The following is a 13,293-nucleotide window of genomic DNA, read 5'->3' on the forward strand; positions in this document are numbered from 1 at the left end:
ACGATGGAGAGTATTCAGTGTTTCATCCAGAAATGTTGCCTGTGCCTGTCCTTTCATGATACAAAGAGCAATTGACGGAAAAAAATAAACCTTAACAGCTATCTGCGCCCCAAAGCACCATCAACCAAAAATGCTTTTTCTACGGTGAATTTGTAGTGCCTTTCCCGCATGCTAATGTGCAAGTAGCTTTAAAGAAGGCACAGATTTCACAACCCCAGGAGGTAGGTTGACTTAATACACTTTATAGGAAGCTTTGAAGTTATCGGGATTCTTGTCTATACAAGGCGGCGAAAACCAGAGGATACAAGCAAAGTTGTTCATGTCAGCTTTGCTGATAAGCTGCTATGCAGGGTGCAGGCTCCAGTGAGGATTGAACTCACGACCCCTGGTTTACAAGACCAGTGCTCTAACCACTGAGCTATGAAGCCACAGATATGGCGACTTTGGGTCAGAAAATCTGTTGGGCCACATTTCATATGGATCCCTGTGTGAGACGGCGTGTCGAAAAGCAGGTTTGATCGGTGAGCAGTTTCTAATGTTTCTTTTGCCGAACTTTACCGCAGAAGGTTAGTTTCACGGCCAAATGATGTTCTCTGTCAAACAGGCTCCAGCGAGGATTGAACTCGCGACCCCTGGTTTACGAGACCAGTGCTCTTGCCACTGAGCTATGGAGCCTGGCGTCGGAAGTTAGTAGACCCAAGAGGCTTTATTGGAACCCTTGAAGCAGCCTGGGACTGTTGTAAACAGAAGGTGGTGAACAGAAGACGATGCAGGCAAAGTAGTTGATTTTGGCTTTGCTGTAAAACTCATAGACAAGCTCTAGGCTCCAGTGAGGATTGAACTCACGACCCCTGGTTTACAAGAACAGGGCTCTAACCACTGAGCTATGAAGCCACATATGCCTGTGTTTTGGGTCAGAAAATCTGTTGTGCAACGTTTCATGTGGCTGGCTATTTTGACAACTGTGTGGAAAATAAGGTCTGGTTGGCTAACCCTTAAATACGAGTAGATTGTCGACTGGTGCGCATTCACCTGACCTCTATCACAGAAGCTTAGCATCAAAGACAAACAACGGTATGTGAATCTCTGTGCCATAGACCAACAAAAAGGCTCCAGCGAGGATTGAACTCGCGACCCCTGGTTTACGAGACCAGTGCTCTTGCCACTGAGCTATGGAGCCTGGCGTTGGAAAAAGGTAGACCCGACATTCTTCATTGGAACCCTTGAAGCAACGGTGACTTGTGTAAACAGAAGAAGCTGCAGTTCAAGTAGCTTTGCTGTAAAACTCTTTGACAGGGTCCAGGCTCCAGTGAGGATTGAACTCACGACTCCTGGTTTACAAGACCAGTGCTCTAACCACTGAGCTATGAAGCCACATGTTTTGAGGTTTTGGCTCAGAAAATCTGTCGTGCGACATTTCATGTGGCTCTGTGGAAAATGAGGTCTGATCAGCGAATCCATTAAATACAGGTAGATTGTCGACAGGTGCGCATTCTCCTGACCTCTTTCACAGCAGCTTAGCATCAAAGACAAACGATGGTATGTGAATCTCTGTGCCATAGACCAAGAAACAGGCTCCAGCGAGGATTGAACTCGCGACCCCTGGTTTACGAGACCAGTGCTCTTGCCACTGAGCTATGGAGCCTGGCGTTGGAAAAAGGTAGACCCGACATTCTTCATTGGATCCCTTGAAGCAACGGTGACTTGTGTAAACAGAAGAAGCTGCAGTTCAAGTAGCTTTGCTGTAAAACTCCTTGACAGGGTCCAGGCTCCAGTGAGGATTGAACTCACGATCCCTGGTTTACAAGACCAGTGCTCTAACCACTGAGCTATGAAGCCATATGTTTTTAATTTAACCACTGAGCTATGAAGCCACATGTTTCGAGGTTTTGGCTCAGAAAATCTGTCGTGGACCATAGACCAACAAAAAGGCTCCAGCGAGGATTGAACTCGCGACCCCTGGTTTACGAGACCAGTGCTCTTGCCACTGAGCTATGGAGCCTGGCGTTGGAAAAAGGTAGACCCGACATTCTTCATTGGAACCCTTGAAGCAACGGTGATTTGTGTAAACAGAAGAAGCTGCAGTTCAAGTAGCTTTGCTGTAAAACTCTTTGACAGGGTCCAGGCTCCAGTGAGGATTGAACTCACGACCCCTGGTTTACAAGACCAGTGCTCTAACCACTGAGCTATGAAGCCACATGTTTTGAGGTTTTGGCTCAGAAAATCTGTCGTGCGACATTTCATGTGGCTCTATTTTGACGGCTGTGTGGAAAATGAGGTCTGATCAGCGAATCCATTAAATACAGGTAGATTGTCGACAGGTGCGCATTCTCCTGACCTCTTTCACAGCAGCTTAGCATCAAAGACAAACGATGGTATGTGAATCTCTGTGCCATAGACCAACAAACAGGCTCCAGCGAGGATTGAACTCACAACCCCTGGTTTACGAGACCAGTGCTCTTGCCTCTGAGCTATGGAGCCTTGTACGATGGAGAGTATTCAGTGTTTCATCCAGAAATGTTGCCTGTGCCTGTCCTTTCATGATACAAAAAGCAATTGACGGAAAAAAATAAACCTTAACAGCTATCTGCGCCCCAAAGCACCATCAACCAAAAATGCATTTTCTACGGTGAATTTGTAGTGCCTTTCCCGCATGCTAATGTGCAAGTAGCTTTAAAGAAGGCACAGATTTCACAACCCCAGAAGGTAGGTTGACTTAATACACTTTATAGGAAGCTTTGAAGTTATCGGGATTCTTGTCTATACAAGGCGGCGAAAACCAGAGGATCCAAGCAAAGTTGTTCATGTCAGCTTTGCTGATAAGCTGCTATGCAGGGTGCAGGCTCCAGTGAGGATTGAACTCACGACCCCTGGTTTACAAAACCAGTGCTCTAACCACTGAGCTATGAAGCCACAGATATGGAGACTTTGTGTCAGAAAATCTGTTGGGCCACATTTCATATGGATCCCTGTGTGAGACGGCGTGTCGAAAAGCAGGCTTGATCAGTGAGCAGTTTCTAATGTTTCTTTTGCCGAACTTTACCGCAGAAGGTAAGTTTCACGGCCAAATGATGTTCTCTGTCAAACAGGCTCCAGCAAGGATTGAACTCGCGACCCCTGGTTTACGAGTGCTCTTGCCACTGAGCTATGGAGCCTGGTGTCGGAAGTTAGTAGACCCAAGACGCTTTATTGGAACCCTTGAAGCAGCCTGGGACTCTTGTAAACAGAAGGTGGTGAACAGAAGACGATGCAGGCAAAGTAGTTGATATTTGCTTTGCTGTAAAACTTGTAGACAAGCTCTAGGCTCCAGTGAGGATTGAACTCACGACCCCTGGTTTACAAGACCAGTGCTCTAACCACTGAGCTATGAAGCCACAGATGTCTGTGTTCTGGGTCAGAAAACCTCTTGTGCAACGTTTCATGTGGCTCCTTATATTGACAACTGTGTGGAAAATAAGGTATGCTCGGCTAACCCTTAAATAGGAGTAGATTGTCGACTGGTGCGCATTCTCCTGACCTCTCTCACAGAAGCTTAGCATCAAAGACAAACAATGGTATGTGAATCTCTGTGCCAAAGACCAAGAAACAGGCTCCAGCGAGGATTGAACTCAAGACCCCTGGTTTACGAGACCAGTGCTCTTGCCACTGAGCTATGGAGCCTGGCATTGGAAGAAGGTAGACGTAACATCCTTCATTGGAACCCTTGAAGCAACGGGGACTGGTGTAACCCCGCGTACACACTGTCTCCGTCCGTCAACGGATCACGGTGGTTGGATCTGCCGTATGTGTATTTGCATACACGTGATCTGATTGGCTGACGGATCCGTCGCTGCCTGAAAAGTTGAACATTTCTCAACTTTCTTGACGGAGGCAACGGAACTATCTGGGTACTTTGGGGTAAACTGTAACCATTTTTGAGGCCTTTTAAAACGCGCATCAAATCACACAATTTGGTCGTTGTGGGTGTCGTAGCGCGTAATAAAGGTTGTCAACAATCAAATTGACTACTTTTAAAATGAATTTGAAGAGTTTAAGAGGAGAGTTTTTGGTTTTCTTCTAGCTTGGGTTTCGCTGCAGCACTGGTAGCCACATTACCCCAATACAATGGTGTCGCGGCAGCACTATAGGTAGCTACAGTAGCCCAATAAAATGCTAAGAAGTAGCCTACACAGAAAGAGAAAGATTTATTTATTTATTAACAGTGTTGTTAATGTGGTTGTGGTTATGTGGTTATGGTTGTGAGGTGGTGTACTTTATTAAGCAGGAGGATAGAATTTAGCAATTGCTGCCAACATACTGTCAAAAACATCCTTGTGGCTTTGACGCCATAGAAACTCAACAAGGTATGAAAAAATGTGTGCGGATGACGGTCTGATTCAAGCAGGAGGGTAGAATTTGGCGAATTTGGCGGCAGCTGCTGCCAAAATACAGTGGGGGAAAAACATCCTTGCGGTTTTGACACCACATAATAAACTCAACAAGGTAGCCCAGGTGCTGGCGAGCCGTAGCCTACCTCTGCGAACCTGGTTTCTCCACACTATACTTTTGCCCCGGCCGCAATCGCTGCCAATCCTTCTTCTCCTCCTCTTCAGATGAAGAAATAAAAAAGAACGAGTCGATTTGACAATTACAACTTTTCTTACAATCCCTCCAACAGGCCACCGCCAACAAGACTCATACTGTAGCCTACTGTGTTGCTACGGGACCCGACGTCAGCGGATAGGCTACTATGAGCGCGATTGGCAAGAAAACTAGAAATTCTTCTTTTAAACTCTTCAAACGAATGAAAAAAGTAGTCAGTTTGATCGTCGACAACCTTTATTACAACCCATGACACCCAAAACGACCACATTGTGTGATTTGGTGCGTTTTCAACAGCCTCAGAAAATGGTTACAGTTAACCCCAAAGTACCGCTATCTGCACCCCAAAGCACCATCAACCAAAAATGCATTTTCTACGATGAATTTGCAGTGCCTTTCCTGCATGCTAATGTGCAAGCAGCTTTAAAGAAGGCACAGATTTCACAACCCCAGAAGGTAGGTTGACTTAATACTAGTGGTGGGCGGCGTGGGCCGTTATCGGCGTTAACGTGCTGCGTTAACGTGCAACTCTTATCAGGCGATAAAAAAAATATCGCCGTTAATCTATTCTCAAAGTTGGGCTGGGAGCTGGGTCTATACCACGCAAGCTATGATCACTTTCACCTTGATATTTTAGCGCGAACACAAAATGTTTACAAGTGCGCCTGAAAAAAAGTCTACATCGCACTGGTACACCTGACGCTGCTCAGCTGCTTTCTTTCACAAGTTGTCATTGTAGACTATGCGTGCAACTTTACCAAAAAGTAACCCCCCTCTCCCTGGCCCGCTTTCTCTTGCTCTCCCTCTCCCTCACTCTCCCGTGCGCGCTCAATGGACACCCGCGAGCCGCCCCTCGACATGCACATTTAATCCAAATAAAACATTCACAATCGTGAAAGCAATGATGCATATAGAAGACGTTAGCCAAAGCTTAATATTTAATTCCGGTTAGCATAATTGCTGCAGAAAGTTGATTAAAACTCTTTATTCAAGTCACTCTTGCATGAGTTGACTGATAATCTCAATACCAATGTTTTCCAACTCCAAAACTCGACAGGAGAAAAAGTATTAGCCCACATTGAAACTTACAATAGGCTAAACACACGTGGGGAAACTGAACAGTCCAATCAGTAGGCTAAACTATGATAAACTAGCCAGCTATGCTACTTTGAGGCATAATTGTAATATGGATAGTAGACTACAATCTGCATAAAGTGTGCTGTCATGAATATCAGAAATTTCAGTATGTAGAATAGGCTTATATAAATAATTTTGTAAAGAAAATATTATTTTATTGTGTTTCAAGCTTTTTCTAGGCTTTTTGTTGTTAAAAAAATCATTATATGAAAGGACAGCGATAAAACAGGCTGACGTGACGATAAAACGTGGTGCATTTCTAAGCAGGTAGGAGGGATAACTATATTGTGTGGCGGAATAACAATTGGGAGCACTTAGACTTGGCGCAGTAATATCCTCACTCTTACACTTTCAGTTTCACCTTGGAGTTTGGATATTACTGCACCACACAATATAGTTATCCCTCTTACCTGCTTAGAATTGCACCACGTTTTATTTTGTCTGACCATACTTGGTCTTCATGCTTACTTCAAGCATTTAGTTAATTATTCTACCAACGAGGAATCAATCGCAGAGGAAAAAAGTCTTGACTCTGACCTCTTTGTGTTGATTTAGGAGTGTAAGAAACGGCTAGAGTTTTTGTATAATAGTTACAATATGTGTGAATGGATGAAAGAGAAGATAACAAATGTGAGATTTTGGCATTGTAGGGTCTACGGCTACGGGTCTACGTACTTGGTAATTTCTATAGTCACTTAATTAGAATATGCTGTATTTTCACCCATTTCAGTTCAAGTTCCAGCTGCACATCATGCGGTAGCCTATAGCCTCTTCCTCCTGCGCATCGCAAAATCTACACTCATCACAGAGTATCCAAATCGAATGCAAACATCTGTGAGGGGCTGTGAAATGTTTACATGCATCACAAGCTTTGGCAACAGGTCACAGATATGTCTGAATTTTGCGACTTGTGTAGCCTATAGTTTTCAGTCCTTCACAGTTGAAGAGTTTTCAACAAAATCTGGTTACTTCTTGGAATCCAAGAACAACAGCATATTTTGTTTTATTTATTTATATAGAACTATATATTATTTTACATTACATGAAAGGTTGAAACATTCCCTTTCTAACATTTTGCTTGTTCGAGCTCATGTTTTCAGGGATTTCAAGAAGCATATTCTGATTGCAGAACAGACATGCTCAAAGCCTGCTTGGAATATGACATTTTAATGTAAAAGATGTTAGCCATAATCAACACTGCAAAACTGAATTCAAATATCCTTAAAAAAAAAAAAAAAAAAGGATTGCTGTGATAGGCCTACATCAAAAGCACAATTATGTCTAAAGAACAGATACATGATTAGGTTCATTATGGTTCAGTCTGGATTAGATTTTTTTTATTATTATTATTTAGTCAGTGAATTTTTTCAAGGATAATAGAGAATAAGGCACAGATACCCCCGCACCACCATCAACACTCACTCACACACACACACACACACACACACACACACACACACACACACACACACACACAAACATACACATACTGTGACAGTGACAAGTGATATGCCTACATGTAATTAAGATATTTTCTCATCCAAAATAGTTTATTAGTAGTTAGTGGGGCTATTATATGTCGTTTATGTCAAACTGATCGACGAGGAAGGTTGTTTGGGTTCAAACAGTGAGCTCACTGCATTGATGCATGTCTCGCGAGAACTCCATCCTCCTCATTCGAAGGAGCCTGTTCTTCTGTCGCCGATGCGATGCTGTTGCTACTGCTTGTATTTGATTGACAGGAAACATGTCGGTATGGTGGGAGAGCGCCGGGATGCAGCTGATGGAAGAGGAGATGGGGACTACCTGCACCCAGTTTAGATATCACCTTTAGAACTGCTTTTGCGGCACTGTATCATTAACCGTTCTCTTAGCACGCGGCATCTTGAAGCTCTCTAGGTTTATGTAAAATAGTAAGCGCTTATTGGTTTCCACTGAATCCATGGTGTTGCTGTAATTTTATTCCTCTTCGTTAGCAGTATATAGTGCTTGAATCAGCCCCCATCAAAACCACAAACTGCACTACCCAGATGAAAACACACCGCCAGGATATACTAAAACGACAACAATGGAGTCGCCTTTTACGTAGATACTCGCTTTTTCAATTTACATAGGCTAATTTGTCTCGGCTTTACGCGTCTTATTTACTTTTGCGCGTTTGGTTTTCTTTTCGGTTGATCAAGGTAATCTTCAACAGCATTTTTAAAAGTACAAATTTAATCGACCACTGCTTGCAAATTATGGACGAAGATAATATGACAAAAAGCGAAGAGCAGCATCTGAGTTTGCAAAAAGCCTTGCAGCAGTGCGAGCTGGTGCAAAATATGATAGACATAAGCATTTCCAGTTTGGAGGGTTTAAGGACCAAATGTGCCACATCCAACGACTTGACACAGAAAGAGATACGTACGCTGGAGGTAAGCATCTATTTTTACCACAACGGACAAGCCGTCCTCGTTAGTGGTGAAAAAAAAAATAACATTTGCAATTGAAATTAATTCGAAATATGCTGCTTATGCCAATTCTACCCAAATAACAGTATGATGCTTAGAATGTTTTTAATGATGATATGTTGACACTTTGTTTCACCATCTTGAAGATCTGATCATAAACAATTATATAGCCATATCTATCTTTGCGTGCGGTGTAATAAATTAAGAGGCTAGCTGCAGTGAGCTGCTGTGAGCCTGCGCATTCTGCAGGTGGTGGAAATAAGGTGGCACACTCAATTTCCATCAGATTTTCATCGGTAACATGTTAAGTCCACATTTACCGGCGGAAAAGGGAAGCCCCTGTATGTTAAATTCTCGCTGTAAGTGTATGTTTCTGTGTACATTATTGTTCTGTGGAGATGCGTGATACGCCTCGTGAAATAATAGCTTGTTGTCGGAAAGAATATAGTTTGTAGAACACTTCGGCTATCGGGAAAACATTGTGGAAGATATGAAATGATATTATATAAGAATTGTGTACTACCCCTGTGTTTTGTTGACGTAGAGTTTGCTTGAAGTTAGGCTCTTCGATTGTGACTCCCTCTGTGATTTACGAGCGATCACCAGAGGGTTTTCTGTGTTGGCGGGGAATTTTGAACTATTAAAAAGGGATTTGTAGTTCTTGCAGGGAAGCTTATGATGAAGTTTTAGAGCAGTAAAGGTTACAATTTTAACCTTAAACAACTATTAATGAATTCTTGAATTCCCTGAAACCAGACCTATTCCAATGAAGCAGCTTAAGAAGAACATAGGCCAGGGTTTTTATTCTGTTAATAAAACATTGTCCAAAAACCTTAGCCAAAAAAGATATGGACTCTAGTCCTCCATATATGCTGGTTCATGCATCACAGGAGTTTTGCATTGCCTTCATTAGATGAACATTCATGTTTATTTAGTTTTAAACCATATGGAATAAAGGCCCACGTTGTGCTGCCTCACATCATAGTCCAAAAGGACTTTTCTCACTGGATATGTGTGCATTTTCTCATGGTCAAGTTTGCATGTTGATGCACACTTTTGAAGATGACTCAAATGTGATACATTCCTAGGTGTGGTGTGACTGTGATGACCTCAGGGTATATTCCTTTCTCTCTATTTCAAGTGATATTCAAGTCCACATTGCCAAATCTATAATCAGACAGTTTAAACATTTTGTCTGCAGAATGAACTCTTGATATCCAAAATTAGACCAAATATGAGCCAGTTTCTGCATTATATTGCTGTATTATGCCTAGCCATAGTCTGCTATTTTTTTGTCTTTAAGCCTAAAACTGAGCCATGTATCATGTAGGAAAGGCATAGTAGGTATCATTAAAGCTGCAAACATTATGAAGTATTGGCAATATCAGTTTGAAACCTATGATCTGGGTGCTGCTGCCTCAGTTTGAATAGGCTATTGCAAAACTAAACTAACTATAACTATAACTAAAGTTGCTCAGCTCAACAATGTGCTGATAAAAGACTAAACTTGTTTAGGACAGAAGCGTCCAGTTTATGCCAGGGTCCCATCGGTGTAACACTGCCAACATTATTAGTGAAAAGACTGTTGGTGTATTTAGTACATAAATGTACCTGTACCCAGGATTAGTTGAACCAATGACAAGTGAAGCATTTGCGGACACTTTCTATTGCTTGCCCAAGTACTCCCCGCCATAGATAGCTTTATAATATTTATGCTCCCAACACAGTTTCCTCTCCCTTCCCTTCTCTTCTCTTCCCTGACCAGATCAAATGGCTTGGGTCCCAGCTAATCTCTTTCAAATAACTTTTTTGGATTTATTGCTAATAAATGTTTCAATTGTATACATGATATCTAAAGAATTCTAAGATGCTTAGCAACTTGAAAAAAAGAATTAATCACAGCTATAGATTATTCAAAGATGCAAGGGCACAGGGTAGCCTACTACACAACTAGTGTTTGCCATGTATTGAAGCATATTGGCAGATTGATGTGTTGTGTAAAGAATATAGATCGATTGATGCCAAGTAATTCCATAATACTAGGACTTTTAGGATTATGCAAGTGTGGGGTAGCCGCCAATGTGCTGCCATACATGGTTTCTTAGTGTTCTATACTGCATTTGATGGTGAACTTTAACAATGCCATACAATGACTGCACCTAAGTATCCTGGTTATAACTGGGATTTTGAAGTATTCCAGATTTGTGTTTGTGCATGTAAACATAATATTCCAATTTCAGAACCCTGGATAAGCCCTAACCTGGTTTGGGGATATTATGCTAGTTGGAGTACTCCAAAAGAAACCAGCATACTATTCCATGATTACACCTTACCCTGGTTTCTGTTTTGTTGGTGACCGGGATGCTAGTATTCATCATGGATATTGATAACCAGGTAAACACCAAATCCTGATGATGATCAGAATTGGGATAAGGCTCTTAACTGGGATACTGAAGTGCATGTAAAAGCAGTCAATGTAGCAAGGGGTGGTGTAATATACAGTCTTGTCAGATGTGGTAACTGAGTCTTGTGCGATGTTTCTGGCATATCAAGGACTTTGTTGGAAAAGCAAAAGTGTATCCTGAGGTGTTTAGAGCCTCAGCCTCATCATTTATTAAAATGATGTTTTGGGTTGCCAGCCTGTCAGAGATGAGGTCAGGAGACAAGGGAATGTAACATGTTTACACAATGGTGGGGGTCTGAGTCAAAATACAACAAGAGAAAACAACAACGGGTTTACATTTATGTTAATATTTAATGTGGAAAGAATAGTTAATATTGCAGGGCTGAAGTTTTGTATTTCGAAGCCATTTTGGACCGTTAATGAAAGTAAGATAACAGCTTAATCCGATGTTGTGAAAAGTAATGTGATTCCTTTGACTATATAAAACTGTGATGTGTGTTATATTCACCAGTAATATAGTGAATTTCTCTATAGGATTCATAGGCTCTCTGCTAGGGGCATGACAATATTGATATGACTAGCATAATTTCTTACTGGTAACAAAGAGGACTGGCGGATGAATGTTCATGTAACAGTTATCTTGTGAAGTGCTTAGGGGGTAAAAGTAAAAAGAAAATGTTTTTCTGATGATCCAACTGTATCACCACATCGTAGGTGGAGTTTTCTCTGATGCGGTAGATCTGCCAGAGTTTGCTTGGCTATCATTTGCTTTTTGAAAGGAAAAAAAAAAAGATTTTGTGTGAAAATGCAAAGGCTGGAACAAACATTTGTGCCACTGCCAAAGCATTCTTGGGCAAACATGTCCAGTGATATCTGCTGCACAAAAACGCTTCTTGGTGAGAGAGTGCCTAACAAGCTGTCCGAGTTAAGGCAAAAACTGTAAATCAGAGAAGTGTGTGTGTGTGTGTGTGTGTGTGTGTGTGTGTGTGTGTGTGTGTGTGTGTGTGTGTGTGTGTGTGTGTGTGTGTGTGTGTGTGTGATGTTAGAATTATGAGGATTTTAGCTGACCTTTACTTCGGCAAACCTTGATTGCACTAATTGTTGCATTTAATTTACATAAGTAACTACAGTGAAATTAGGTCACTGTGGTGTCACTGAACTCTTCTATGACAGGGATGAGTGTGTGTGAGAGAAATCACAGGCCCAGAACCATCATTCAGATGAATGAATGCATGGCTATTATGTCTTTCAAATGCCATTTTACACAGGCATGGGCTGCGTTGTGAGCTTTGTGGAGTATTTGAAGTACCCCTTGATGTTGTTTTGTTGTTCATGAGTAACAACAGGATGGAAAAATGTTGTAGTGGCTCGCTATATTCTCATCTTGTTTTGCGTGCGTCATTTGCTTGTCAAAAGTGCAAACTGTCTTAGGGAAGCTTTAGTTCAGAATGTGCTTGTTATTTTAAGGTAAAGTTTGGTTCAGAAGCACAGATGTCATTAAAGATTGAATAGTACAAAGGAATTGAGATGTGCGCCCAGAGACCTCTGTATTCCATCTGTCAACAGAATGTTTTATGACTTGCTGTTGATGCGGCTGATATCATTGTTATTATTATGAAATCGATTGCTGTGGGGAGAATCGTCAGGGCAGTATAGTTGTTTTAGAGCTGTTACTGTGCATGTACATATATAGTAGCATAGTAGTAAAGTATATTTTCTTTTCTGCCATATGTTGGGGAGGTGGCATTACAGCCAGGGACAGATATAACAAACTAAATAAGATCATAAGGAAGGCTGGCTTTGTGTTGGGGTCTTAGCCCTAGAGCCCCTGGAGTTGGTGGTGGAGAGAAGGATGCTGCATAAACTCTTAAATATATTGGACAATACCACTCATCCACTACACAATGTACTGGTAAAACAAAAAAGTATTTTCAGTTGGAGGCTACGCCAACTAAGCTGTAAGAAAGACAGATACAGAAAGACTTTTTTACCCACTGCAATAGGCTAGCACTTTAAAATGACTCCCATCTGGGCAGAGAGAAAGGAATAACATTTTAAACAATTTTCTGTATGTATGTATGTATGTATGTTTGTATGTTTTTGTGGAACTTGAATGCTGTGTTTGTACTGCTGCTGAAACACTGTAATTTCCCCTTGGGGATGAATAAAGTATATCTATCTATACATCTATCTATCTATCTATCTACAGTATCTATCTATCTATCTATCTATCTATCTACATGTACTGTAGTGTATAGAACATCTTTGACATTTTCAACTGTGAACATAGATGAGAAAAAAGCTAAATGCTATTCACTGTGCATATAATGTGATGCATGTTTAATTCCTGTTCTTTAGATGCTCCCAAACTATTTAATCACATAAATGCCCCATTTTAAAACACTGACACTGATACTGATATGCATATGAGTACTGCATCATTGAGTTTTCAAACACTTATTAAGTTTCTAACTCGACTTAATGTATTTTATAACTATATTTTTTTCACATATTTATGTAATTAACTATATTTTACTTGATCCCAGCAAAGACTGAACTAGAGACGTGAACACACCTTTCACATTATACAGTAATTTGTGAATTTACTGTATGTCTTTTAGTTTTTATTCAATTTCTACAAACCTTTGGAAATGGTCATAAGAAATTTGTAAGCTGACATGACAACCACATGAAGACTTATATTAATGATGTATTCAC

General features: G+C 41.2%; 1 protein-coding gene and 13 non-coding genes across 14 annotated transcripts in view; 1 reads left to right on the plus strand and 13 right to left on the minus strand.

The window, feature by feature from the left end:
- Nucleotides 1-355: 355 nt before the first annotated feature.
- trnat-ugu (transfer RNA threonine (anticodon UGU)) lies at nucleotides 356-428 on the minus strand. Its single transcript has one exon. It is a non-coding gene; the product is annotated as a tRNA-Thr (tRNA).
- A 174-nt stretch (nucleotides 429-602) lies between these two features.
- Nucleotides 603-675, minus strand: trnat-cgu (transfer RNA threonine (anticodon CGU)). The gene has a single exon. It is a non-coding gene; the product is annotated as a tRNA-Thr (tRNA).
- A 146-nt stretch (nucleotides 676-821) lies between these two features.
- Nucleotides 822-894, minus strand: trnat-ugu (transfer RNA threonine (anticodon UGU)). Its single transcript has one exon. It is a non-coding gene; the product is annotated as a tRNA-Thr (tRNA).
- A 213-nt stretch (nucleotides 895-1,107) lies between these two features.
- On the minus strand, nucleotides 1,108-1,180 carry trnat-cgu (transfer RNA threonine (anticodon CGU)). Its single transcript has one exon. It is a non-coding gene; the product is annotated as a tRNA-Thr (tRNA).
- Nucleotides 1,181-1,301: 121 nt separating this feature from the next.
- trnat-ugu (transfer RNA threonine (anticodon UGU)) lies at nucleotides 1,302-1,374 on the minus strand. The gene has a single exon. It is a non-coding gene; the product is annotated as a tRNA-Thr (tRNA).
- A 198-nt stretch (nucleotides 1,375-1,572) lies between these two features.
- On the minus strand, nucleotides 1,573-1,645 carry trnat-cgu (transfer RNA threonine (anticodon CGU)). Its single transcript has one exon. It is a non-coding gene; the product is annotated as a tRNA-Thr (tRNA).
- A 121-nt stretch (nucleotides 1,646-1,766) lies between these two features.
- On the minus strand, nucleotides 1,767-1,839 carry trnat-ugu (transfer RNA threonine (anticodon UGU)). The gene has a single exon. It is a non-coding gene; the product is annotated as a tRNA-Thr (tRNA).
- A 90-nt stretch (nucleotides 1,840-1,929) lies between these two features.
- trnat-cgu (transfer RNA threonine (anticodon CGU)) lies at nucleotides 1,930-2,002 on the minus strand. The gene has a single exon. It is a non-coding gene; the product is annotated as a tRNA-Thr (tRNA).
- Nucleotides 2,003-2,123: 121 nt separating this feature from the next.
- On the minus strand, nucleotides 2,124-2,196 carry trnat-ugu (transfer RNA threonine (anticodon UGU)). Its single transcript has one exon. It is a non-coding gene; the product is annotated as a tRNA-Thr (tRNA).
- A 212-nt stretch (nucleotides 2,197-2,408) lies between these two features.
- Nucleotides 2,409-2,481, minus strand: trnat-cgu (transfer RNA threonine (anticodon CGU)). The gene has a single exon. It is a non-coding gene; the product is annotated as a tRNA-Thr (tRNA).
- Nucleotides 2,482-2,840: 359 nt separating this feature from the next.
- trnat-ugu (transfer RNA threonine (anticodon UGU)) lies at nucleotides 2,841-2,913 on the minus strand. The gene has a single exon. It is a non-coding gene; the product is annotated as a tRNA-Thr (tRNA).
- Nucleotides 2,914-3,301: 388 nt separating this feature from the next.
- trnat-ugu (transfer RNA threonine (anticodon UGU)) lies at nucleotides 3,302-3,374 on the minus strand. The gene has a single exon. It is a non-coding gene; the product is annotated as a tRNA-Thr (tRNA).
- Nucleotides 3,375-3,587: 213 nt separating this feature from the next.
- Nucleotides 3,588-3,660, minus strand: trnat-cgu (transfer RNA threonine (anticodon CGU)). The gene has a single exon. It is a non-coding gene; the product is annotated as a tRNA-Thr (tRNA).
- Nucleotides 3,661-7,958: 4,298 nt separating this feature from the next.
- ksr2 (kinase suppressor of ras 2) overlaps nucleotides 7,959-13,293 on the plus strand; it is a 93,389-nt gene continuing 88,054 nt past the window's right edge. The window contains 1 exon segment of the mRNA XM_062543840.1: nucleotides 7,959-8,135. Within this exon segment, the coding sequence (XP_062399824.1) occupies nucleotides 7,959-8,135 (177 nt within the window).

The sequence above is a fragment of the Sardina pilchardus genome, chromosome 8 (genome assembly GCF_963854185.1).
Source record: "Sardina pilchardus chromosome 8, fSarPil1.1, whole genome shotgun sequence".
NCBI lineage: Eukaryota > Metazoa > Chordata > Actinopteri > Clupeiformes > Clupeidae > Sardina > Sardina pilchardus.